The 26,538-nt window shown below is 44.7% G+C and overlaps 1 protein-coding gene across 2 annotated transcripts in view; it reads right to left on the bottom strand.

The window, feature by feature from the left end:
• The window catches only part of KIAA2012 (KIAA2012 ortholog), a 134,919-nt gene that overhangs the window by 50,349 nt on the left and 58,032 nt on the right, over positions 1-26,538 (bottom strand). For both annotated transcript variants that reach the window (XM_054479139.2, XM_054479141.2), the window contains exons 13-14: positions 17,244-17,320; positions 928-1,065 (exon numbers count right to left, since the gene is read on the bottom strand). In XM_054479139.2, the coding sequence (XP_054335114.1) occupies positions 928-1,065; positions 17,244-17,320 (215 nt within the window). The remainder of the gene's footprint in view (positions 1-927; positions 1,066-17,243; positions 17,321-26,538) is intronic.

Raw genomic sequence — 26,538 nt, 5'->3', positions numbered from 1 at the left:
CTCATGACCTCCAAAAGCCCTGCCAGTCTATAGCACTAGATAGAGCCACCATCATGCACTCTGCAAGTATTTGGTTTCTTCTGTCCCATTCCTGTCTTTCTTAGTCATTTCTTATCAAGGGCCTGGAATATTTCCTCAAGGGTACTATGAAGGATCTGAGATCCTTCCATGCCAGGCCTGGCTGTGTTCCTGGTCAGTTTCTTTGATTCCATGGCTATTTATTTCCAGTTCAGTAAGCTCTGAGGAGGGCAAAGAATGGGTAGGAAAGGGGCCCTAAACCAGAGGGTGTGGGATGAAAAGGATGGGCCAATTCATGGAGCATTTAACGAGCACCTTCCATGTGTCGGGCACTGTGTTCGATGCTGGGGTGGGAGGGAGTATTGCAAAGATGGACAAATGCCATCCTCACTATAGAAACCCTCAGAACCCTTAACTTGAAATGAAGCTGAGCTTGTGAGATCAATGAACTCTTAGAGAACAGAAAGCAAGGCCAGATATCCAGAAAGGAATTTGCAGTTGATGTTTAAATAGTTAACTCAAGAATCAGTCTTCTCTATAGTAGTAATATCAACTCTACCAAGTGACAGTGGTAAAACAGTAACAATTATTTTAGCTACTGTCAAGATAAAATGAATTATATTTGACTGTTTTATGAGGTGGTTTAAAGTTACTCTTTCTCCTCTCTTTTCCCTGTCCCCCACCACCCAAACCAGACACCCGACTGATTTGTCCCCGATGGCTGGCTGTGATTACTGTCCTAATTTGTTCTTTCTTCATCTGCTACAAACTGCCTATTTTCTGTCCCTTCTGATAATGCAGGAGCTCTGAGGGACTTCTGAAGCTGTTTTTGTACCATGCAGAAGTGTATTAACTGGAATTCCTGTGTTTGTGTCTATAAAACCCCTCGTCTTCTCAGTGTGAGATCACCTTCAGGAACGGCGTCATGTCGATGTGCAGCTTGCGCGTGTAAAATTCTTTTCTCTTTGAACATATCAGCCCTTTATTTATACAACTTTGAGGCTCTCCTGTCTTCTGAGTTGCTGCCTCCAAGGACTGCTGGGCTCCCTGTGAAGAGAAGCAGAAAGCCCAAACTTTCATATGAATGATATACAGTGCAAAAAGAGCTAGTCCAAATCCCCAAATATTTACAGAATGCAATTTTTAAAATCATTGAAACAATAATACCCAACACCTATTTTTACTGTTGAAGACACAGAGGACCCTATAGAGAGAAAATAGCCCAAGACTGTTTATTAATTAATACCTACGGAAGTGGAAAAAGGGACCTTCCTAGGTCCCAGGGCTTTAATTATTTTATTTAACCCTCACAACAACCCTGTAAGGCAGGTACTGTTACTCCCATTATACAGACAGGAAACCAGGAGGCTCTGGGAGGTTAAGCAACTTGCCCAAAGCCATTAGCTGCTATACGGCAGAGCTAAAATTACCATCTGTTGAAGGCTCCTTTTTAATGAGATCTTTTTGATACTTATATAGTGGCTGAATGGTTATCAAATCTGCTTTGCAGGAAATATGGTTATAGCAAGATTCCAGTTTATCTCCAAGATGACAAAAATGAATTTGATATGTTAGGAAGACTGATTTGAACAAATGTAGCAGAGAGAGAAGGAAGAATGAGCTAACAGAGGAGTCTGGGAGGCCCCGTGGGCTCTCCGAGCTTCTGGGCTGTACAAAGGGTGTCGCATTTCAGGATACCACAGAGTTGGATCTGAAGTTGCCCTCCAGCCCATGCCCCACGTTGCAACCTGGCTGCTCCTTCGAAGATGCATACTGGACCATATCACTTCTCTGCTTGAAACCTTCAAAGGCCATTGTCCTCAAGAGGAAGGCCAACTGGCTTACAAGGTTTATAAGCCCTTCCTGCCTGGCCCTGGATGACCTCTCCTGCTTCATTTAGTCATACAACAAATATTTATTGGGTGTCTTTTCTATGCCAGGCAGAGCAGATAGGGCAGTGCCCAAAGGGATGAAAGTCTCCACCCTCACAAAGAGTGCACATCCATTCCACTGAAAGGGAAGACAGAATCAATAAGGAAGTGGAACATAAGTACGTCTGAAGGTGGTTTGTGATAGGGAGAAAAATAAAACACAAAGTGGGCTGAGGAATAGCTGGGGTTGGAAGTGGAGGCTGCAATTTTAAGCACGGAGTCAAGGAAGGTCCCACGAAAAAGCAATGACTGAGCAAAGCTCTGAAGATGGTGAGGGAAGGTTCTAGGGTCTATCTGCATGAAGTGTTTACTTGGCTATGGGAATAGCAGGTGCAGAGGGCCACATAGACACCAGCCCTTGAGCTCCTGGAGCAAGACATTTGCACGTGTCCTTCCCTCTCCCCTTCTTCTGACTCTTCTTCATCTTTCAAGTATGGCTTCTCTGTGCCCCTGTGACCACCCAGAGCATGAGCACCTCCCACCATTGCCCACAGTGATTGCTCAGGCTTGTGCAGCCATCTCTCCTCCTCCTCTAGACTGGAAGCCCCCTGAAGGCAGGAACCATGGCTGTTCCATTTCCATTGTCCCAGCAGTTTCTGGCACAGGGTCTGGAAATGAACACACACTTGATACACATTTGCTGAACAAAAGAGTAACTAACAGGTTATGGCCCACCTCAATTCAAAGGAGGAGGGAGCAGTGAAGACACCTTTACAGGAAGTATGTGTTGACTTCCAGAAGACAGTCCTCTAGGGAGCACTGGTTCCTCATTTCCAAAGATAAAAGTTATTTATTATTTTTGGGACCAATTTGCTGGGGTCACATACATTAATATGTCATGAGATCACCCTGAGTGTGGATTTGATAATTTCCATATTTTCTAGGAGACTCTCAGATGGCCATCTCTCTGGGCAGTCATAAACTCTCCCTCCCATAACATTTATATTACTTTTAAACATTAATGATGAATTAACAATTGGTGAGTCCCCACAAACAGTCATCATTCCAACGAACACCCACACCCTTTTCTTTTGCTTTGAAATGTGGCTAAGGATAAAGATTTTTCTGGATAAACACACATCCAATTTTTTAATCATCTCAGCCACATATGTGATTAGCTTTTCAGGGTGAGACAGTCCCTCTCCATTTCTTGATAAAATGAAAGCATTTGGTCCAAGCTAGACTCAGACAAGGCATTTCAAGCTTTCTAGCCTCCACAATCATGCATGAATCACTGGATAGAATAATAGAAATCAGATGATAATGATTTGAGGGAAATTTCTCCATTATCCCCAAGAGAAGATTTTGTGTTAGACGGGAGAACAAAAGGCATAGTCAAGACCAGTTCCAACGGCTGAAATTACTTTAACTCCTTATTTGTGGCTCACATTGAAGAGTGGGGAGTTGAGAGGCTTTGAGAAAAGTCTCCCCAAGCCACTTGACCTATAAATCTTTCGATAAAACAATTCTCCTGACCGTGTGGCTCATCTCCCTAATGTTCAGGGGCCATCAATTCTAGCTTGATGGAATGTTTTCAGTGAAGGCTCTATACCCACTGGAATATGAAGTACTGTTTTTGCTCATTATGTTCAAGTGTTCTAATGAATGAATGATAGTGAAAGGGGATTTGGGAGATGGGAGGAAAAAAAAAGATTAAACATATAAAGAAGAGGTAGTGATAGGAGAAGAAAAAGTCAGAAAATTGAAAGCAGGAAAGAAAGTCACATGCTAGGTCCGGTGCAGTGGCTCATATCTGTAATCTCATCACTTTGGAAGGCTGAGGCAGGAGGATTGCCTGAGTTCAGGAGTTTGAGACCAACCTGGGCAACACAGTGAGATCCTGTCTTTACAAAAAAATTTAAAGAAAATTAGCTGGATGTGGTGGTGTGTGCCTGTAGTCCCAGCTACTCAGAAGGCTGAGGTGGAAAGATCCTTGAGCCCAAGAGTTTGAGGCTGCAGTGAGCTATGATCACGCCACTGCACTCCAGCCTGGGCAACAGAGTGAGGCCCTGTCTCTAAAAATAAATAAATAAATAAATAGATAGATATAAAAGTAATAACAAATACAAAAATAAAAATGAAAGTCACATGCTTGGTTGGCTTTTCATTTATCCGTTAAACTGATATTTATCAAGTGCCTACTATGTGTCAGACAAATAAACACACACATAAGCAAGATGATGCTTTTAGGTGGTGACTAGTCTGTGAAGACAACACAATGGTGCTAGGAGGGAGGGTAATGGGAAGGGGGTGGCCGCTTGGCTTAAATGGTCAGAGGAGGCTGCTCTGAGGAGGTGACATTTGAGCAGAGAGCTGGATGACAAGCTGGAGCCAGCCCTGGATGAATCTATCTTTAGCAATCAGGGTAGCTGGTATCTCTGTGGTCTGATTATTTATTTATTGAATTATTTAATTATTATTATTATTTTTTGAGACAGAGTCTTGCTCTGTTGCCCAGGCTGGAGTGCAGTGGCGTGATCTTGGCTCACTGCGACCTCTGCCTCCCTGGTTCAAGCAATTCTCCTGCTTTAGTCTCCCGAGTAGCTGGGACTACAGGCATGTGCCACCATGCCCAGCTAATTTTTGTATTTTTAGTAGAGATGGGGTTTTGCTATGTTGGCCAGGCTGGTCTCGAACTCCTGACCTCAGGTGATCCACCCGCCTTGGCCTCTCAAAGTGCTGAGATTACAGGAGTGAGCCACCGCGCCTGGCCCTGTGGTCTGATTATTTAGAAGTAAGCAGGGGATCTTTTAAAAGGAAACTGGAATTCCTGATTTCTAGGCCTGTCTGCCCCAGTCTTCTGGGCTCCATCCTTGACCCCATGAGGCAGGCACCCCTCTGTTTTCTGAGTGGCAGAGCAATAAAAAATGACACTTGCAGCTCTTGGGTATGTTGACAGCAAAGACAGAAGAATAAATAGTGATCAGGAGTCAAGGTGTCTAAAGGTACAGGAGAGAGAAGAAAACACAAGGCTAAATGGAAGGGAAGGAAAATGGGGGAACTGAAGAAAGCAGAGACGCCTTAAGGTTTTTTGTTTCTTTTATGTGAATACTTTGGTGGAGATGATTAAAAAACTAATGGAATGGACAGGCGCGGTGGCTTATGCCTGTAATCCCAGGACTGTGGGAGGCTGAGGTGGCTGGATCACTTGAGGCCAGCAGTTCAAGACCAGCCTGGCCAACACGGCAAAACCCATTTCTACTAAAAATACAAAAATTAGCCAGGCATGGTGGTGCAAGCCTGTGGTCCCAGCTACTTGGGAAGGTGAGGCATGAGAATTGCTTGAACCCAGGAGGTGAGCGTTATAGTGAGTGGAGATCGCGCCACTGCACTCCGGCCTGGGCGATAGAGCGAGACTCCGTCTCAAAACAAAAAACAAAAAACAAAAAAACCCCACACTAAACAAACAAACAAAACAAAAAAACTGATGGAATGGTGAGATGTTTAGCAGAAAAACAGAACCCATCCCTTCACCTATATTGTACTGCAAATACTTTAATATTTTTACGTTCTGCTAAAAACACCTGGAAGCCTTTCTCTTTAGTAAATGAAACAATAAAGATTAACGAGTTAATTTGGTAAAGCTGATTTGAATTGCACAGAAGGCATTGCGTAAATACTTGGCATTTAAAAAGTTATCTGACATTTAAAAGGAGATGACTATTAATGAATTCAAGAGCTAATCTTGTACTCCGACAGAGTGAGCCATGGAAAATCCAGGATTATTATCTTGCTGTAAACACAATGTGATTCAGTTGAGCTATCACACAGAAAAAAGGGAGAGCTATTGGTTGTGTACAAATATCTAGACTCACACACATATATAATATAGCAAAACTTAAAGAGAACATCCATTAAAATTACAGACACATTTTACTGTTTCCTTTCTTACTCTTGGATTATAATATCTGAGCTACAGACCAAGGGAGAAACCCTTCTCCCCAGTAATTTTTCCTCCTCCTTTCAACTGTTATATTTTAAATGGTCACTACCATGGGTTGGCTCTCCAAACAGACTTCGGGAAGTCTAATCTTAAGAAGGAGATGAAATTCTAAACCCAAGTGGCTGCGTCTCCACCCTGGGTCCCACAGAGCCACCAGAGATAAGGATCTGTCCTGTAGGTGTCCCTCGGGCCCTCCTCATTACTTCTCCCACTCCCTTCTAATTGGGGTTCCCCATCTTTGTAGCTGCGGCTTAATGGTTCCAAGAAGAGCGATTGTCCCTCATTAAGGAGGCTGCAACACTCTCACTGTCTAACTCCCTCCCACGCAGCTCACAACTTCATTCTGCCGGAGAACAGGCTGCCAAGAGACTCCGGGAACCTGTGGGCAAGCTGAGCTGGAGGAAGAAAACAGAAAGGAGGAGGGCCTTTGTAACCAAGATCTGAAATGTGCTGGGGCACACACCCCGCCATTATCTTAACGCTTGAAGAGCGGGTCCGGGGAGCCTTTGCTGAAACCCTTAGGTGGTCTCTCAAGTTGCCACATCAAACCTCTGTGCACACAGGGCATTTGTCGCCTCCTGTGAGTAAACAAAAGGAAGAGTCAGTCCCTCCTCTCACCCCCGGGCTCCCCTCGTTGGCTGATAGTCTGTCCTTCGACTCCCGTTGGTTGGCTCTGAGTCCCAGGGGCACAGAGAGATCTGAGAGATTTAGTCACTGGGGGTAGGGGAGAAGGAGGGCTGGGATTCTGAGCTTCCCTGTCCTCCCACCCCCTGCTAGGGTAGGGGAACCAAATCCTGGAAGGGGCCCTTCCTGCCGGAGCAAAGGGCCTGGCAACTTTCCCCGTGTTTGGCCTTCCCGGGCCCTGTTGTTCCTTGCCCATGGCAGCCTACGGACCTAAAAGCGGGCAGTGGGAATGGGGCCAGAGGTGGGGCTGAGTGTGCCTGGGACTCCCCGGGCTCCCTGAGATGGGGCTGCCTAGGGAGGGGATCCGAGTGGGCTGGGCGTTGTATTATACATTGTCAACCTCAGGCTGACTTGGAGGGCACTCTGTCTGTGGCAAGGCCGACCACCCTGGCCACCCCCAAAGTCCTCACTCTGAGGTTCTGTCTCTGTCTAGGTTTCTCTGGCTGGAAGAGAGGAGGCCTCCAGTGTGCAGGAGGTCAGATGGACGCCTGGGATCTCAGCTCAGCAACCCAGCCTGGCCGCATAGCCTCTTTCTGAGGAGCAGCAGAACCCCCGAGCCACAGCGGGCTTCCACCCACACAGATGTGCCCAGCAGTCTAGCGCCTGTCACCTGGGCTCATCCTGCTCTTCTTGGCCACGTGAGGTCTGGGCCCACTTTTTACATTCTACAGGGAATTTGGTGCTGGTGAAATGGGCTGAGTGGGCCGTTTTGCGAGGGCTCCACAGGTAGGCACGGTGGAGACACAGTTAGTTTGGTAGCCAAACGAGAGCTTTCTTGTTCTCCTGTCAGGAATTTTGGTCTTCATCTATTTTTTAATGTCCTCAACTTTATAGAAGGAGATTTGACATCCTCTTGAGTGTTTAGCAAATTAGCCGAACAGCTAGCAAACATAAGCTTGGGAAGAGAAACATGGCAACCTCCAGTCTTCGCTCCTGTGAGGGGCTCATTTCGTGACTTTGGCTAAGTCATTCTGTGCCTCAGCTTCCCTGCCTAGAAAATGGGGCTAAGCTCATTGTTCTCTTCCAGGAAATTCTGAATGAAACTCTAGACACTTTCATTCCAGAGCTTCCACTATAAGTAAATCTTAGCTGTGAGTTCTAATTGTTATTGTCTTCAACATTATTATGTACTTTGTTGATACAACAGACTCACTGTTTATCTGGCTCAGCAGGAGCTGGAGGAGAAAAATTTCAAGCCAAAATAGTGATCTCTTCTGCCCCAAGGGAGGTAGAAGCCAGCTTTTTCTGTGAGGGGGTGGCTAGCTGTATTCAGGCCGGAACTGTGCCTGTGTTTGAGAGATGACACATTCTATTTTAGACTGGGAGATGGGAGGTTGAGGGGTGAAAGGTGGGAAATCTGAACAACTCCCCAGCTCCTTCCAACTCAAAACTTGAACTCAAAACTGTATGACTTCCTTGTTTTGTTGGGTCTGGTGGGACTTTTGCAATCTGACAACTGACAGACAGGGAATCTCAACTTGCAAACTGATTCCACTGTGAAAAGGTCATTTTTAAATCAGTTGATTTTTACTAAGAAAAAAAAAATGGTGTTTTGATTCCCAGACTCGCCCATAAAAGTTTAACCCAAATTCAGCCGGACTGTGGAGTTGAAGTAGTCCTGGTCATGTGTGACAGCAGAAGGCTGGAAGAAGAGAAAGAAAAATGTCCTTTCTTTTTCTTTCCTGGTCCCCCACACTTTCCTGACCCCTTCCCCTCCAGTGGGCTCTTCTGTCCTCTGACCTCTACATTTTCCTCTGCAGCCCTGTGCTGTGGGCTGTGGTGCCCTGCTGACACAATGCTCCTGGCCCCCAAATTCCCTGCCTCCCCTCTGCCCCTAGACCTTCAGCTGTGATCCCTTAGGTATAGGGGGAAAGCAATTAAGAAACTTTCACAAATAGATATGAGGAACCCAAAATAATCTCTAATGGTTAGAATTTTAAACAGTGAAACACAGTGAACACTCCAGAAGGCATGGAGGATATTTGGGAGGCAGAGAGAGGGATGCTTGAATTGGGGGTTGGGGATGGGAAAGGGAGGAACAATTGGTAGATTGACTCATTGTCCTCCTCTAAATTATTCCTGCTTTTCAAGCTTCTCCTTTTCCATGTCTAAACTTTTAGTTTGTATACAAGCTCCAAGCTCTGTTTTATAATGGCTTTCAAGGCAAGGGACAGGGGAGTACAACAGTAATGATTATAATGTATTGGGGGCTGCCTACTGCCAAGCATTGTGTGAATCCCTTTCCATATGTTTCATCTCATCCTCATCATGACCCCATGAAGGAAATACTATTACCCTATGTGGAAACTGCTTCAGAGAGGTTAAATAGCCTGCCTAAAGCCACACAGCCTATAAGGAAGAAGTTGGGATTTATTTTATTCATTTTTGAGACAGAGTCTTGCTCTGTCACTCAGACTGGAGTGTGGTCGTATGATCATGGCTCACTGCAGCCTTGACCTCCCAGGCTCAAGCAATCCTCCTGCCTCAGCCTCCTGAGTAGCTGGGACTACAGATATGCACCAACACACCTGGCTTTTTTTTTTTTTTTTTGAGATGGAGTCTTGCTCTGTTACCCAGGCTGGGGTGCAGTGGCCCAGTCTCAGCTCACTGCAACCTCTGCCTCCCGGGTTCAAGAGATTCTTCTGCCTCAGGCTCCCGAGTAGCTGGGACTACAGGTGAGTGCCACCACACCTGGCTAATTTTTTGTGTTTTGAGTAGAGATAGGGTTTCACTTTGTTAGCCAGGATGGTCTCCATCTCCTGACCTCGTAATCCACCCACCTCAACCTCCCAAAGTTCTGGGATTACAGGTGTGAGCCACTGCACCCGGCTGCTACTTTTTTATAGAGATGGGGTCTCACTTTGTTGCCCAGGCTGGTCTCAAACTCCTGAGCTCAAGTAATTCTCCAGCCTTGGTCTCCCAAAGTGCTGGGATTATGGATGTGAGCCACCACTCCTGGCCTAGAAGTTGGGATTTAAATGCAGCTTTATTGGATTTCCAAATGACTAGGCCTCTTTAAAGTGCAGTTCATGTGTGAAAGGGTCCCTACTAGTCCTAACATCTATTTCCTTATCTGTAAACAGGGATAATAACTGTACCAACTACATAGGCATGTTGTAAGGATGAGATAATCCTAAACCCTGTGCGTAGTAAAACTCAAAAACATTGGCTGTTTTTACCATTTAACAAGACCCTCGCGGCCAGGCGGGTGGCTCAAGCCTGTAATCCCAGCACTTTGGGAGGCCAAGGTGGATCACCTGAGGTCAGGAGTTCAAGACCAGCCTGGTCATCATGGTGAAACCCTGACTCTACTAAAACTACAAAAATTAGCCTGGCATGGTGATGGGTACCTGTAATCCCAGCTACTCGGGAGGCTGAGGCAGGAGAATCGCTTGAATCCTGGAGGCAGAGGTTGCAGTGGGCTGAGACTCTACCACTGCACTCCAGCCTGGGCAACAGAGTGAGGCTCCATCTCAAAAAAAAAAAAAAAAAAAAAAAAAGACCCTCTTAAGAGAATGGGGAGATAATTGTTAAAGCTTGTGATAGGTACGTGGAAGTTTATCATACTATTCTTTAGCATATGTTTGAAATTTTTCATAATACAAAGAAAAAAGGAAAAAAATTAACCACGCAGATATTATGTGTCACTAGCAGCCAAGACATCAATTAATATAGACTTATTGGAATAAATGATAGTTGCAGTGAAAACTCAGCAAATAAAAGCCTTCCTTTTGTAATTAAAAACAAACCCCTCTCAGGAAATTAGCCTTAAATTGTCTAGGGCGTTTTGGGGCAGACAAAGTAATCCTGTGGGTAAGGTTGAACCAGAAGATGAAGTTTGCTTAGATCTTCAAAAAGCCTTTGAATCAAGTTCCACAACCAAAGCTATTTACAAAACCAGAGGGGTGGGGAGAGAGAGAAGGGAGAGTGAGCACAGGCATGGAACTAGGCAAACCATTGGCAGTGTCTTGGAAAAGACAGCTGACTTTAGAAACAAGAAACAAAGGCAGGGTAGGGAGTCAAGAGCACTTCTCTTGATGGGGAAATGCAGAAGCGAATTCTCTTAGGCATTGGTGTGGAGACCAATCTTACTTGTCAGCCTCAGAGAGATCTCCAAGAAGGATGCCTAGTAACATCCCCAAGTCACCACATGACCCAAAGCTTTTCCAGAGAAGGAAAAACCAAATCATAATGACCAATGGCAGGAAATGCCCAGAAATTGTTTGAGTTGTGGGGAAAATATCAGTTGAACTTCCGTCTCATTATCACTGAAAATAAAACAAGTGCAATCTCTGAATTCTACTTAGAGGAGATAGGCTTTTTCTATTCAGAACATGGATCTTAATGTTAACGACAGGTTTAGTTTCACTTTGTTGCCCTGGCTAGTTTCGAACTTCTGGTTTCAAGTGATCCGCCCACTTTGGCCTCCCAAATTGCTGGGATTACAGGTGTGAGCCACTGCGCCCGGCCTGTTGATTTATTTTTGAGTGGCTCCCATGTACCAGGAACTGTGCCAGACACAAGGGATACAAAGGCAGATAACAGCCTTAAACAGAAGGCAGGGTAGGGTATGGCTTAAAAGGACACTGAAATAAAAGGTTACCTTTGTACCCTTGTACAAAACATAGTGTGTCTACAGGTGTTTTATCTTTTGTCTTTTTTCGCGTGTGTGTTGTTTTTGGTCCTGAAAGAGGAGAGCTGACGGGGATATGAACACCATCTGTGAAACCACCAGGGAAACAGATGGGGGTAAACACAGGTTTATTCAAACCAAATCCTAGTACGCTAGAATTACAGGCTACTCTTTGAAATCCAAAAGAGATAAACTTAGGATACATAAGATTAAATTTGAATTTATACTGTTGTAAACTTATGAAACCTGAACTCAAGAGATAGTATAGGTTGAAACAGAAGTGAAGAAAGGGATATAACACCAATTTAACAGGATTTTTAGGATACTACCAAAGTTCTAAGCCCCACAAAGCAACAAAACCAAACCCAAGATAAGTCATGTGAGAAAGGATGTTTGTTCTCCCTAGCCTGGAAATAGTTCAAACAAAGGGAGAAAAGTGACAATGTGAAAACTGGTGAGATGCTTTCTTTCTTATTTTAAACAAAGAGATGCAATCATTTTTGGGAAATCTAATTAAGGTTTGAGCTTGTACTTTGATACTCTTTACTGACAACCTCTGCCCTGACAGCTCTATAAACAACTCGGCTCAGCACCCCTCTTTTCCCAAGCTTACATAGATGGATCTCGATGGATGAGAGTTTTATGCTCTGAGTTCCAATTTTTCAGAAAGATGAATTCATTTTCCCCCAAAGTCTAGAGTTAGAGGGATAAAATGCCAAAAAGGGATTGAGATCCTTAAAAGGAGAATGCTGATGACTCTATTCAATAAACTGATAAAAACCTGATTAATGTTAAATATTTTAAACCAATGATAATTAGCTAAAAAATAATGGTGCTATGGTGTTGACCCCTGTTCAGCTTGCTGAATACTTGTTGTATACTCTGAGTCCAAGATTACTTTATGCTAGACTTGAATAAAACCAGCTCTCCTCATGATCCATCTTTCCTTCTTACAGGGAGAATTTAGAAAAAGGCAAAACAATGAAAAAAAAAAAAGCCAAGGAAAACAAATAACATAATCCACCTCGATTTCAAGTTAGCATGACAGCACTTTTTTCATGCATTAATTGCAAGTCTTTTCCGAATAGATACGTTTTTCCTTTTTTACATAGCTGCAGTCATAGTTGACTTATCTTGATTTCTACTTTTAAAATGTTAAATCAGGCTGGGCACGGCGGCTCACGCCTGTAATCCTAGCACTGTGGGAGGCCAAGGCGGGTGGATTGCCTGAGCTCAGGAGTTCGAGACCAGGCTGGGCAACACAATGAAACCCTGTCTCTACTAAAATACAAAAAAATTAGCTGGGAGTGGTGCATGATCCTATAATCCCAGTTACTTGGGAGGTTGAAGTAAGAGAATTGCTTGAACCCTGGAGGCAGAGGTTGCAGTGAGCCGAGATTGTGCCATTGCATTCCAGCCTGGGTGACAGAGCAAGACTCTATCTCAAAAAGGAAAAAAAAAAAAAAAAAATTAAACCAGTGGTTGTCAATTGGAGGTGATTTCACTCCCCAGCGGGCATTTGGCAGGGTCTGGAAACATTTTTGATTGTCACAACTGGGGAGGGTTGTGCTACTGGCATCTAGTATACTGCTTAACATCCTACAATCAATGGGAAAGTTCTCCACAACAAAGACTGTCTGGTCCAAATTGTCAGTGATGTTGCCTGTTAGTTAAACATTAGTATTAAATCTCAGTTTCTAGTATGAACAATGATTCTTTTCTAATGCTTGAATTAAACCCTTCACTGAGGGTGAAACTGCCATTGCCAAATTATAACTGAGACAGTGAAAGAGATCTGACCTAACCAACTCCATCTTGATTCTAACCTCCAGGCTGTCCTTGTTCATTCCTGGGTGTAGGCCAAACTAACTTTGGGAGGAACTTAGTTTACAGTTTAGCTTTGAAACAAAGACGATAACAGCCCTTTCCCAAAACAAGCCCCCTTCCTACCTGTGAACCAGACTGCCTTCGCAGGACTAACAAATTAGCCACAAAATTAGAAATTACGGTTTAGGAGTCATGTGGCTGGAGGCTACAAGATTCTAAACCTCCCCAAAATCATTTCTCTGATGTTACACTCTTAGGCTGTTTCCAGATTTTCTCTGTTATAGATAATGCTGCAATGGACATCTTCACTGACTTTTTTCTTTTTTTCTGTTGAATTATTTCCTTAGGATAAATTCCCGGAAGTCAGAAATACATAATCAATGGATATTTCATGTTTTTCATGTTTCATGAGTTATATTGCCATTTTGCTTTACAAAGGGATTGAACCAAGACTGTGTTCCACCAGAAGTGTATAAGTATACCAGTTTTACCAAAACTCCGGCAGCCCTGGGTGTTACCATTTAAAAAGAGTAAGAGAAGGCACAAATCTCAGATATAAGATGGTACTTACAGTTTGCCTCAATATGCATTTAAATTGTTAATCAAGATGAATGATTTTTTTTCATATTTATTTTCTGTTACTCCTTTTTGGATATGAATTGTTTCTGTCTTTTGTTTATTTTTCTCCTGGTTCTCAATGATTTTCTTTTAAAATTGGAGGTAATCTTTACTGAGTATAGATGGTAAAGTTAATGAAACTATTTTACTTTTTTTTCTAGTTTTACTTCCTCCCACCACTGTCTAGCTATGTTAATATTTCCTCCTGAAATTTTCATGTATAATTTTAATACTCTTTTTAGGTGCTGGTCACCTTACCCAACCTGCGGCCTCTACACAGAGAGGCCTTGGGGGAGAGGAAAAGCTTTGCCAGTGATTGATGTCAGTGGCCCACCGAGGTAAGAGCAATACTCTGTCTCTGAAAGTATCCCAGGAACTAATTTCTCTTAATCAAATGAAGGGCCTTAGGAGGAGCCACAAGGCAGAAATGAAAATAAATCTGAAGAATACCAAATTCTGTGAGGAGTTTGAAAGACCTGCATTAAAAAAGGGCACTGTACCTTCAGGACTGCAGCTCTGGCAATGTTCCATATGCAGCTATTAATATGCAAAAAATGCCTTCATAAATACTTGATTCTGTTCACAGTGGGGAAGCAGTTCATTTGAAAGAGGAAATAGGAGCTTGGAGTTGAAACATGTCTGCTTGTCTCCTTTTTCTTTTTTCATTGCTCTCTTTTCATCTCCACATTTCCCCTTGTAGTTTTCTTACCCCCGCCCCCACCACCTCACCCGCTCTTCCAACTCCTAGGAAGTTGCTGATATCAGTTGCTACTCTCGTTTCTTTTGATGGATTCGCTGCCTAGGCACCGCTCCTCGGGTCAGGTGTGGAAGGGGTGCCTTGGGAGCCATTCCCACCATTTGCCCTCCTCATTGTGTGTTGGAGGAAGGAGCCTAACCCTTTCTGCTCCCACTGCAGCGCGGACAGCCTCTGAGGAGACGAGGTGAAGGCTCTCCCATCGCAGCGGTAGGGCCTCTGCAGAAGCCTCCAGCCCAGGGAACACTGTCACCCCAGCCTCTTCAGAGCACCCTGTGGCTTTCTCTCCAACCCACACGCCAGAGATTGTTTTCAAAATCTAGGCCTGCGACTTCTCATTAGAGGGTGGTAATACCAGAATATCCACCTTTGGCATGTCTTCCCCTCTCTCAGCTAGGACTGTGATGAAAGTACAAATCTTTCATGTGACTGAACCCCTAATAGGGTCGGATCCCAAGGAAGGGAGGGAGCGGGGAGCCAGTGGGGGAAATGATGGAAAGGAACGGTGCTGCTAAGATCAGTATTGTGATGTCCTCTGCTTCAGGGTGGGAAAGGCCGCAGGGGAAGGAATCCCCTGGATTGCCAGTGGCCCATCAAGGTAGGGAACTGAAATCAGCTGGACAGAAATTTGTCCTAAATGTGTTCCAGATGCTTTATAATAAACATGAAATTAGTCATTGCCATGGAGTAGGCTGAGGAAGTAGTTAAAACTGAAGTCAGTGATTAATCTAATAAGAGGCCATTAGCCTCGAGAAGTAAGCGGGGGTGCAGGAGGCCAGGAAGTCACCCCCACCTCCCTCCTACCCTGTTTTCTCTGTGTTTGGGGCTGGTGGGGCTCCCTAGACTTCTCCTCAGATGCCCTTTCTTTCCAGGGCTGCTTCTAAAGGAATTGGGACTACTGCGACTTTGACAAACCAGTGGGTTCTGGTGGGAGCCACCCCATCGTTTCACAAAGGAGGCAGGCGCATGGGCTTCTCAGGGAGCTGACTTTCCACAGCCTCATGGAGGGAACCGGGATGAGAGTTTAAGACCCCTCGCTCTGGTGTTCCTTCTTCTGACTGCAAAGTTAATAATTAAGCCTAGGATTTAATTTGACATGGTTGAGCACCTCTTTCTTTTTTCTGAGATGGAGTCTTGCTCTGTTGCCCAGGCTGGAGTGCAATGGTGTGATCTTGGCTCATTGCAACCTCCGTCTTCTGCATTCAAGTGATTCTCCTGCCTCAGCCTCCCGAGTAGCTGGGATTACAGACGTGCGCCACCATGCCCAGCTAAGTTTTGTATTTTTAGTAGAGATGGGGTTTCACCATGTTGGCCAGGCTGGTCTTGAACTCCTGACCTCGTGATCCGCCCGCCTTGGCCTCCCAAAGTGCTGGGATTACAGACGTGAGCTACTGTGCCTGGCTGAGCCTCTCTTTCATTGCAGGTGATAGTAGGTCTTTTGGAACAGAACCGTGGGGCTGTGTGAATTTGGGGTGTGTTTAGGGTATGTGAGGCCTTTGCATGGCCTTTGGGTTGCAGAATTATCAAAATACACCATATTATGTTTTCCTTAGTCACACACTCTTTCAAAAACTCTGTCTCTAGATCCATTAAATGGGATGTCTGCAAAGTGGGCATTTAAAAAATGCAAATGTTGGTTCTGCAGCTCCTTGGCAGCAGGGAGGAGCTGCTCAGCTGCGTTTCACCTCAGTGGAGGCCTGACCCAGGCCTAGGGTTGTCACAAAGAGTTCAGGTCCTACCTCAGAGCCCAGCTTGGGCAGGCAGATGAAAGCAAACCCGTTTCTATTATCATTATATATAATGAGTGCTGGGGAAGAAGAAGTAGCCAGGCTGTGGCAGGAAGGAAGGTGGACAGAATGGAGAAATCAAGATCATGGCCTGGAGGTGTCACACAGCAGGGGTGAGACCTGGGAGTCCCCTGGAGCTACGTGTGCTGCCTCTGCCTCAGGTTCTCCGAGGCCCTGGATTCAGTTATAGGAATTCCCCTGAGTTGTCTCTCTAGAGATAATTTGAAGACAGTTCCAGCTTCAAAGCTTCCAAGGAAGGAACAAACTTATAAATATTTGTGAACATATGTCCTTGAACCACCAATAGATATCCTTTTTTTTTTTTTTTTTTTTTTTTTTCTGAGACAGGGTCTCGCTCTGGATTCTGGCTGCAGCATGATCTCAGCTCACTGCAACCTCCAACTCCCAGGTTCAAGCGATTTTCCTGCCTCAGCCTCCCAGGTAGCTGGGACCACAGGTGCATGCCACCACACCCGGCTAATTTTTGTATTTTTAGTAGACACGGGGTTTCACAACGTTGGCCAGGCTGGTCTCAAACTCCTGACCTCAGGTAATCTGCCTGCCTCAGCCTCACAAAGTGCTGGGATTACAGGTATGAGCCACCATGACCGGCCCACTAATAGAAATTCTTAATGTATCTAGATGAAGCACCATCCTCCTTTCTTCATGATTACCTTTGCACCTTTTTTTTCTTAATTGCTAATGTTTATCTCTGTTACGAATGAAAATTAGTGCCTACTGCCTCATTGGATGCTACCTTTCTATGTTCCCTTATTCCCTTTCTGACTTTGCAGAAGTCAGGGAAAGACCTTGAGCTTATTCACACACATAAACAGCCAAATAATACAGTCCAAGTTGAGTTAAGACATTCCAAGTCTAAGAGTAAAGGAACCTCTGTGATTTCATAGTCTACTTGTCTCATTTTACTGATTAGGCAAATGAGGCCCAGAGAGGTAAAGAGTCTCACTGAGGGCCACACAGTAAGCCGAAACAAGAACCCAAGAGTTGTGACTCCCAGTGTCATCCTCATTCAGAGTCAATACTATACCTGCTTCTCTGTTGTTTGGGTCAACGGTGAGGTTTCATAAAGATTCATGTGAAGATTGTCTCTAGGTTCAGTGTTTGCTACAGTGAAAATCAAAGAGGAAAAAAGATCAAGGTGGTCAGATCTGGATCTCATGACTTTTTATATATACCATACACACACACACCTAGTTCATATGTATGTAAGATTATAAGCACATATACACCCATGGCATTCATAATTTACTCACCAAATAACACCTGTAACCTCTATAGGCATAGCCTAAACACCATGTTAAACATAGTGTTAAGACCTTATATTCAAATATATATTATTCTTGTTTTGGTTGCTCTTTAAAAGAACAAAAGTAAATTCTTTATGCTATTAAAATTCAGATAAAGCTGAAATTAAAAAGGAAATATTGATGGAAAAAATCTGCTGATGCTGTTGAGTATAAATTTTGTATGACTGCACTTCACTGAAGTAGGAAAAGGCTTCTGCAAACTTCCAAATAGAGAGATCAGAGGCTTCCCTTTTCCCTCATAATGTAGAGGGGCAAGAGGAAAGGTGGAAACATGAATGAAACAAAGGCAAACACCAAAGTGGGGCTGGAGGGAGGGGACTAACAGAAACCATGGAAACCGTGGGGCCAGCCGGGAAGCAGGCACCACCCGGACACCAGCATGGGGCTGTCATGTGATAGCCATGACTCCCCTCCATGCTGTCGTTATCAATGTTCTCTATAGGTGTGGCAGCTGAGGTGCAAAAGGTATAGTAACCCACTCAAAGTTGTACCACTAGTGAGGTTTTGAGTAAGGATTTCCCTCCAAGACTGCCCGACACTAAAACTCCATGGTGCAAAAGGATAGGTTTTATTTTGCTTTTCTTTTTTTTCCCTTAAGAAAGTCAATTTGGTCAGGTGCGGTGGCTCATGCTTGTAATCCCAGCACTTTGGGAGGCCGAGGTGGGTGGATTGCTTGAGGCCAGGAGTTCGAGACCAGCCTGGCCAACAAGGTGAAACCCCATCTCTACTAAAAATACAAAAATTAGCCGGGTGTGGTGGTGCGCGCCTGTAGTCGCAGCTACTCCAGAGGCTGAGGCAGGAGAATCACTTGAACCTGGGAGGCAGAGGTTGCAGTGAGCCGAGATCACGCCACTGCACTCCAGCCTGGGTGACAGAGTGAGACTCCATCTCAAAAAAAAAAAATAAAAAAAGTAACTTCAATGTTCTAAAGGAATGTTTATTTGAGGAACAGATTTAGCTAAGCACATGACTCTACTGACAAAGGGTTTAGTCTCTTCTGTGGGACCAATGTCCAATAAAAAGTTCTTTCCATACTTGGTATTCATAAGTAGCTCTTTTAGGAGCCAATGGCCATATATGACTCTGTATCTTTGTCTCTTTGACCTTAAGCCTCTACTCATTCTTTGTGGGCTGACCTTCCCTTTTCTGTTGTTTCTCAGCTATCTTCTTCTGTTTTTGAAAATGGCTTTTGCACAGATTTAAAACATTTCTTAGCAGAGTGTGGTGGCGCGTGCCTGTAATCCCAGCTACTCAGGAGGCTGAGGCACAAGAATCACTTGAACTCGGGAGGTGGAGGTTGCCGTGAGCCGAGATTTACCACTGCACTCCAGCCTAGGTGACAGTGAGAGGTGACAACGTGCTAGCAGCCCTTGCTCACTCTCGGCGCCTCGTCGGCCTCCGCGTCTGCTCTGGCGCGCTGGAGGAGCCCTTCAGCCCGCCGCTGTGCTGTGGGGGCCCTTCTCTGGGGCTGGCCGAGGCCTGAGCCGGCTCCCTCTGCTCGCTTGGAGGTGTGAGGGAGAGGCGCAGGCAGGAGCCGGGGCTGCGTGCAGCGCTCGTGGGCCGGGGCGGGTTCCCGATGGGCGCCGACTTGGCCGGCCGTGGCCGGCGCCTGCTGGGCTTGATCGGGGATAAGCTCCCTCTGGGCTGCCGGAGTGCCTGGGCTAGGTGCCACAAAGTCGAGTGCCATTGAGAGGTGAAGCCTGCTGGGCTTCTGGGTCGGGTGGGGACTTGGAGAACTTTTTTGTCTAGCTAAAGGATTGTAAACACACCGATCAGCACTCTGTGTCTAGCTAAAGGGTTGTAAACGCGCCAATCAGCACTCTGTAGCTAAAGGATTGTAAACGCACCAATCAGCACTCTGTCAAAACAGACCAATCAGCTCTCTGTAAGGACGAACCACTCCAGACAGGAGGAATGAGCAACTCCGGACGTGCCACCTTTACAAACTGTAACACTCACCGCAAGGGTCTGCAGCTTCACTCTTGAGGCCAGTAAGACCACGAACCCACCGGAAAGAATGAACAACTCCAGATGTGCCGCCTTTAAGAGCTGTAACACTCACCATGAAGGTCTGCAGCTTCACTCCTGAAGTCAGCAAGACCACGAACCCACCAGAAGGAAGAAACTCTGGACACACCACCTTTAAGAACTGTAACACTCACCACGAAGGTCTGTGGCTTCATTCTTGAAGTCAGCGAGACCAAGAACCCACCAATTCCAGACACAACAGAGTGAGACTATGTCTCAAAAAAAAAGTTTTTTTTTTTAATTTGAATCAGCTTGGGGGAAACTGAGGTCCTGAAAGCATTTTCATTCAGTTGGCTCAAGGGCACACCTTGAAATAACACGAGACTAGGACCCAGAACCCAGATGTCCTGACTTAGTGTCTTGCACTTTCCCCGCCACATCACACTGCCTCCGGTTAGCCTCAATGAGCTTGCCACATCACAGCTGCTTGGCCATGATCCACCCTCGGGACAAATCCAGCCCAGCAGAATTGTGTTGTGATGAGGTTCACTACACTGTGGCTTGGAAGGAACCATGGGCCTCTTAGAAATGAAACTTATGAATTCTAATGCATAAGAAAAGTTCTTGCAACACCAGGAGAATGAATCAGTCAGCCAGAGTTCAAGAAATGTAAACACATTTTTAGATAGGAGACTGAAAAATCACTTAGGACTTCTCCATCTCTTGGGTCAAGACCTTGGTAATTTACTGAGGTCCAAGCTGTCAAGGAGGAGACACAACTCAAACTGCATTCCTGGGAGATAGTACAGTGGGGGTGGTAAAACCTCCTTTCAGAACAATGCGGCAAGATCTACCCCTGTTATCAAGTCAAAGAAACTGATTAACCCATCGACCAACCCAGATAACTGGCTGCAAACAAAGGCCTGGTTCTTTTTTGTCATTCAGAAACTGGTGTGCACATTCCAGTTTTTACAGTGTATACAGGCTATACATACAGACTATAGGCTGCACAACTTCCAGGCATGCCTGAAACTGGGAGTTCACAGTCTTTCTGTGATGAACATTTCTGCCACTAAAGAGATAAACAGAAAACACATTCCTTCCTTGGCTGCCCACCATCAGGCCTTAGCAGATTTTCAAATGCTAGCATTAATCTAACCACAGGCTTTTAGTGAGGAGATAGCATTCCCACCAGATAATCAGGCAGTTTTAGAGATGACCCTTACTAGATGGGGGTCTCATCCCAAGCCTCTTCTGCCTTCTTCAAATCATGGAATCCTTCACCAAACACTCAAAACTTGAAAAGCAGGAAAGGGCATCTGATTCTGGCAGGGAATATGGCTCCTTAACATTTCCTTCTATTTAAATCTGCATTGGCTATGTTTAATTCCCAAGTCATTGTTTGTTGTTTTCAATAAAAATGAAACATAGCCGGCTGGGCGTGGTGGCTCACGCCTGTAATCCCAGCATTTTGGGAGGCCAAGGTGGGCGGATCACTTGAGGTCAGGAGTTTGAGACTAGCCTGGCCAACATGGTAAAACCCTGTCTCTACTAAAAATACAAAAATTAGCCAGGTGTGGTAGCGGGCGCCTGTAATCCCAGCTACTTGGGAGGCCGAGGCAAGAGAATCACTTGAACCCAGGAGGTGGAGGTTGCAGTGAGCTAAGATCGTGCCATTGCACTCCAGCCTGGGCAACAAGAGCGAAACTCTGTCTCAAAAAAAAAAAAAAAAAAGAAAGAAAGAAACATAGTCATATTTATTCCCATTGTTTCAGGATGCATATTTGCCTTGGTATGGGACCCTCTTGTGGGCCCCATCTGGTGTCAAAATAGAGATCAACTCCAAAGAGTCATCTTATTAGGCCAGGCGGGCCACCTGGCTCCTTCCTAGATACATGTCAGGGTTTGGGAAAGAATATCACACCCATAGGGTCCAAAGTGGCCAAATATCCAGTGGTTACAAGGGCAGCAGCTGTTGGAGGTGATGGCAGGAGCTTCTTTAAATCTGTTTAGGGCCTTTGTCTATGTATATCATTTCTGAGGCATATGCACCCTTTGATGGCTAACATGCTGTCATGGAACATACCCCGTAACTTGCAATGTTTTATCACCATGGAGGGGATATATCCATTGCCAAACAGGTCTCAGAAAGCATCTTTGCCTTCTCATAGCTTTGCACAGGGACTTGCTGGCCCCAGCAGGAACCAATGGGAGAAGGCCTGAAAGTCAGCCTCAGTCCCTTCATGGTTTTGTGTGTTTTTGGTCATAAATGGAAAATACAAATGCAAATTCCAGATTATTAAAAAAAAAATTCTCCCCAGCATAAACTTAACCATAAAAGGAAGGATAATTTTGGTCCTTCTGACCTTTCCTTAAGAATATCTAAAAATACTTTATTTTATATGATGTGACTCAAAACACCTATGACCTACAGAGTGTTTGTAGTGTTATAATAAATTTTGAGTCTGCTTGTTTAATGGAGGAGACCAAGACCCAAGATGGCCTTTTGGTATTGTCATTATCAAATTCTTAGGACGAGATTTAAGATCCTGTTTATGCTACACATTTTTACTTTAAATCTTCCTGAATGAGGAGGAGGGTGAGACGGGCTTAGGGAATAGTTGCTGGAGGCCTGAATAAGTCTCCAGGCAAAAGACATCCCTCTGGGAGCTCTAACTAGGGAGTCAAGTAGACAGATCTAGAAAATATGAGTCAGTCTGAATTTAAATATGGAAGTACCCAGTAAATGCAAGGGCAATCTTTTTCTTCCAATTTGGGGTAACAGTCCTTTTACTTATATCTTTTTAGATTAAGGCTAGCTAAGTCTCAAGGGTCTGGTTTTAGCTTTGGGAATACCAATCTCTCTCAGAAGTTCATAAATTATTTTTTATGGAAAGGTCTAAAGGCACATGGCAGTTTACCAAGCCCAGAATGAAAGCCTAGCTAGAGGACTGAATTTAAATTCGAGATGCATAACAGCAAAATGTCAACCACGCGAGAAACCCTCCAATCAAGAAACATCACAGGATTAATAAGGATATCTATGGTGGAAGACTGGAGGAAAGGAATTCAGAAAAAAGGCTGAAGGTGGAACTGCATACAAAACAGCCAGCAAATGTCATTCACGTGGTGGTCTCCATTCTCCAGAAAAAAAAAAAAAAAAAACATATATATATATATATATTTTTAGACACAGTCTCGCACTGTTGCCCAGGCTGGAGTGCAGTGGCACGATCTCGGCTCACTGCCCTCTCCACCTCCCAGGTTCACGCCATTCTCCCTCCTCAGCCTCCTGAGTAGCTGGGACTACAGGCACCTGCCAACCTCACCTGGCTAATTTTTTTTTTTTTTTTGTATGTTTAGTAGAGACAGGGTTTCACTGTCTTAGCCAGGATGGTCTCGATCTCCTGACCTCGTGATCCACCCACCTCTGCCTCCCAAAGTGCTGGGATTACAGGCTTGAGCCACCGTGCCCGGCCTGAAAATGTATATGTATATATTTTGAGAGAAGTCTTGCTCTGTTGCCCAGTCTGGAGTGCAGTGGCGCAACCTTGGCTCACTGCGACCTCTACCTCCCGGGTTCAAGCAATTTTCCCTGCTTCAGTGTATCCCTCCTGAGTAGCTGGGATTACAGGTGTGTGCCACCATGCCTGGCTAATTTTTGTATTTTCAGTAGAGACGGGGTTTTGCTGTGTTGGCCAGGCTGGTCTTAAACTCCTGACCTCAGGTGATCTGCCTGCCTCGGCCTCCCAAAGTGCTGGGATTACAGATGTGAGCCACCGCACCTGGCCAGAAAATATTATTTTTGGCCACTTCTTCTCAAACAAATAAAGATATCTGGGGTCCCAGCCCCTAGTCTTATCTCCTCCAATCCATTCTCTACATAGCTGGGAGTCATTTCTATAAAATAAAAATCTGGTGACGTCAATTCCTGTGTAAGCAGAGTCCCACCGTCATTGGCGTAAATTCCTTAGCTGCTTTCATTTTTTAAAATTTTTTGAGATGGAGTTTCGCCCTTGTTGCCCAGGCTGGAGTGCAATGGCATGATCTCGGCTCACCGCAACCTCTGCCTCCTGGGTTCAAGCGATTCTCCTGCCTCAGCCTCCCGAGTAGCTGAGATTACAGGCATGCGCCATCACGCCTGGCTAATTTTGTATTTTTAGCAGAGGTGGGGTTTCTCCATGTTAGTCAGGCTGGTCTTGAACTCCCGATCTCAGGTGATCTGCCTGCCTCGGCCTCCCAAAGTGCCGGGATTATAGACATGAGCAACGGCGCCTGGCCTCTTAGCTGCTTTCTATGGCTCTTCATGATCTGGCTCCTGCCTCCTTTGCAAGGTGCATTTTTCATCACTCCCTCCCCTGCATGTACCCTGGGGTGCAGTCATTACAAGTTGCTTCAGTTTCTCCATGCTGCCATGCTCTCTCACCTTTATATTGTCCTTTCTCCTAGAGAATCCTTTCTTTACCACTTGGCTAGTTCCTGCATACATCCTTAGGAAACTCTGCTTAAGTGTCCTCTCCTTCCAAAAGCCTTCTCAACCTCCAGGCTGAGTCAGTCTGAACTCGTTCATAGCTCTCAACACATTCCACCCCTGTGGACTACTCTAAGGCATGGACGTGGTCTCTCAACTGTGCCTACCGTAGTATTTGTCACTAGTAGACGGACAATTAGTGTTTGTCAAATGAATGAATGAGCAATATCTTTCTGCTCTGCAAAACATACTCACAGACTGGGCCCAGTGGCTCACGCCTGTAATCCCAGCACTTTGGGAGGCTGAGGCAGGCGGATCACCTGAGCTCAGGGGTTTGACACCAGCCTGGCGAACATGGTGAAACCCTGTCTCTACTAAAAATACAAAAAATTAGCAGGTGTGGTGGCATGCGCCTGTAATCCCAGCTACTTGGGAGGCTGAGGCAAGAGAATGGCTTGAACCCGGGAGACAGAGGTTGCAGTGAGTGGAGATTGTGTCATTGCACTTCAGCCTGGGCAACAAGAGCCAGACTCCATCTCAAAACAAACAAAAAAACATACTCACAGATTCTTTCTGTTGAACACAGTCTGATTCTGATGTCTACATTAATTTTCAAAGGAGGGATAATGGGGAAACCAAGACAATAGCAAAATCCTCAGGCCACAGAGAGATGTATGAAAGGAGCAAGGGAGAGAAACTAGGCAGGAAACATCCTTAAGAAAAGCCTAATACTTCTTTCTTTGTTTTTTTTTTTGTTTTATTTCATTTTTTTGAGATGGAGTCTCGCTCTGTTGCCCAGGCTGGAGTGCAGTGGCGCAATCTCGGCTCACTGCAACCTCTGCCTCCTGAGTTCAAGTGATTCTCCTGCCTGAGCCCCCAGAGTAGCTGGGACTACAGGTGCCTGCCACCATGCCTGGCTAATTTTTGTATTTTTGGTAGAGATGGGGTTTCACCATGTTGGCCAACCTGGTCTCGAACTCCTGACCTCAAGTGATCCACCTGCCTTGACCTCCCAAAGTGTTGGGATTACAGGCGTGAGCCACCGCGACTGGCCTTAAGCTTCTTTATAGTTGTGATGAGAAGACAACATAAATGTCTGAAGGGTGATTACATAGAAAATACTATTTAAGAATTACTAGTTAATGAAAGTTATAATTTTTTGATCACTCTGACAGAAGAAAATTTAATATCTAAACTTTAATATAGGTTGAGAAATATAACTCACACACAAAATCCTAAGATCTACACCTGCTTTAAATTGCATTGTGGTAAGTATTACTTCACTACTTGGGCAAGGTCCTGATCCCTTAATGCATATCATGCATTAAGTGAACAGCAGCAGATCCTGGCTACTTGGGAAGGACACATCCTGAGAATTTTAAGAATCCTTAGATTTGTGAATACCTAGTGTGTATCTATTGGTAATAAAACTAAAGAAGAATTGGAAAAAGAGAGAGTTCTTCAGACTCTTAATGAGACTATAAATAAAGGCTTAGAGTGATTTATTAAACTATTTTTTTGGCAGAGAACCATCACATTGTTAGACCACTTCCCTTTCTCTTACTTCCATCACGAGTCCCAGCAGTCAGCTTTTTTTTAGGGCCATTAAAAATGCATGTGTGTGTATATATGTATATATAAAGAAATCAATGTTCTTCTGATTGAAAAGTAACTGCACAAGAGCTATTGCAGATGTTATAATGAATTATAGACCACAATATGAGATGTGTGAGTGCTGTGAGGCTGGCTAGGCTCACTCACTAGCTTAGTAATAGACTCTGTCTCCCAGCCTTGCAATATCAATGATTTGACTTCATGCCTCTGTAAAATGACAAATTGTGTGTGTCTGTGATGTTTTATTTATTTTTTATTTTAATTTTTTTAGAGACAGGGTCTTGCTATGTTGGCCAGGGTGGTCTTGAATCCTAGCCTCAAGTAATCCTCCAACCTTGGCCTCCCAAAGTGCTGAGATTACAGTCATGAGCCACCATACCGTGCCAGTCCCCTGACTTCTGAGGTCATTTCAAATAGTTGAAATCAACCTTCATGTCCACAAATACCCAAAGTCTACCATCTACACAATCCTTTCAGAATCCTATCACTTTTATCTGAAAATAGTAATTAAAACCAAATAACCAAAAAGAAAACAAAAAATTGTGAAAGCTCTAGGCCAGGCATGGTGGCTCATGCCTGTAATCCCAGCACTTTAGGAGGCCGAGGCGGGTGGATCACCTGAGGTCAGGAGTTCGAGACCAGCCTGGCCAACATGGTGAGACCCTATCTCTACTAAAATTACAAAAATTAGCCGGGTGTGGTGGCAGGTGCCTGTTATTCCACCTACAAGAGAGCCTGAGGCATGAGAATCACTTGAACCTGGGAGATGGAGGTTGCAGTGAGCCAAGATTGTGCCACTGCACTCCAGCCTGGGCAATAGAGTGAGACTCGGTCTCAAAAAAAAAAAAAAAAAAAAAAAAAAATTGTGAAAGCTCTATAGGTGTTCCAATGAATAGATGTTTTAAATTGGTCTTTGAACTCAGTTCCAAGGGGTATCAGGTATTTAATTAATTAATTAATTT

The sequence above is a fragment of the Pongo pygmaeus genome, chromosome 11 (genome assembly GCF_028885625.2).
Source record: "Pongo pygmaeus isolate AG05252 chromosome 11, NHGRI_mPonPyg2-v2.0_pri, whole genome shotgun sequence".
Taxonomy (NCBI): Eukaryota; Metazoa; Chordata; class Mammalia; order Primates; family Hominidae; genus Pongo; species Pongo pygmaeus.
This window is presented reverse-complemented; position numbering and strand designations above follow the sequence as displayed.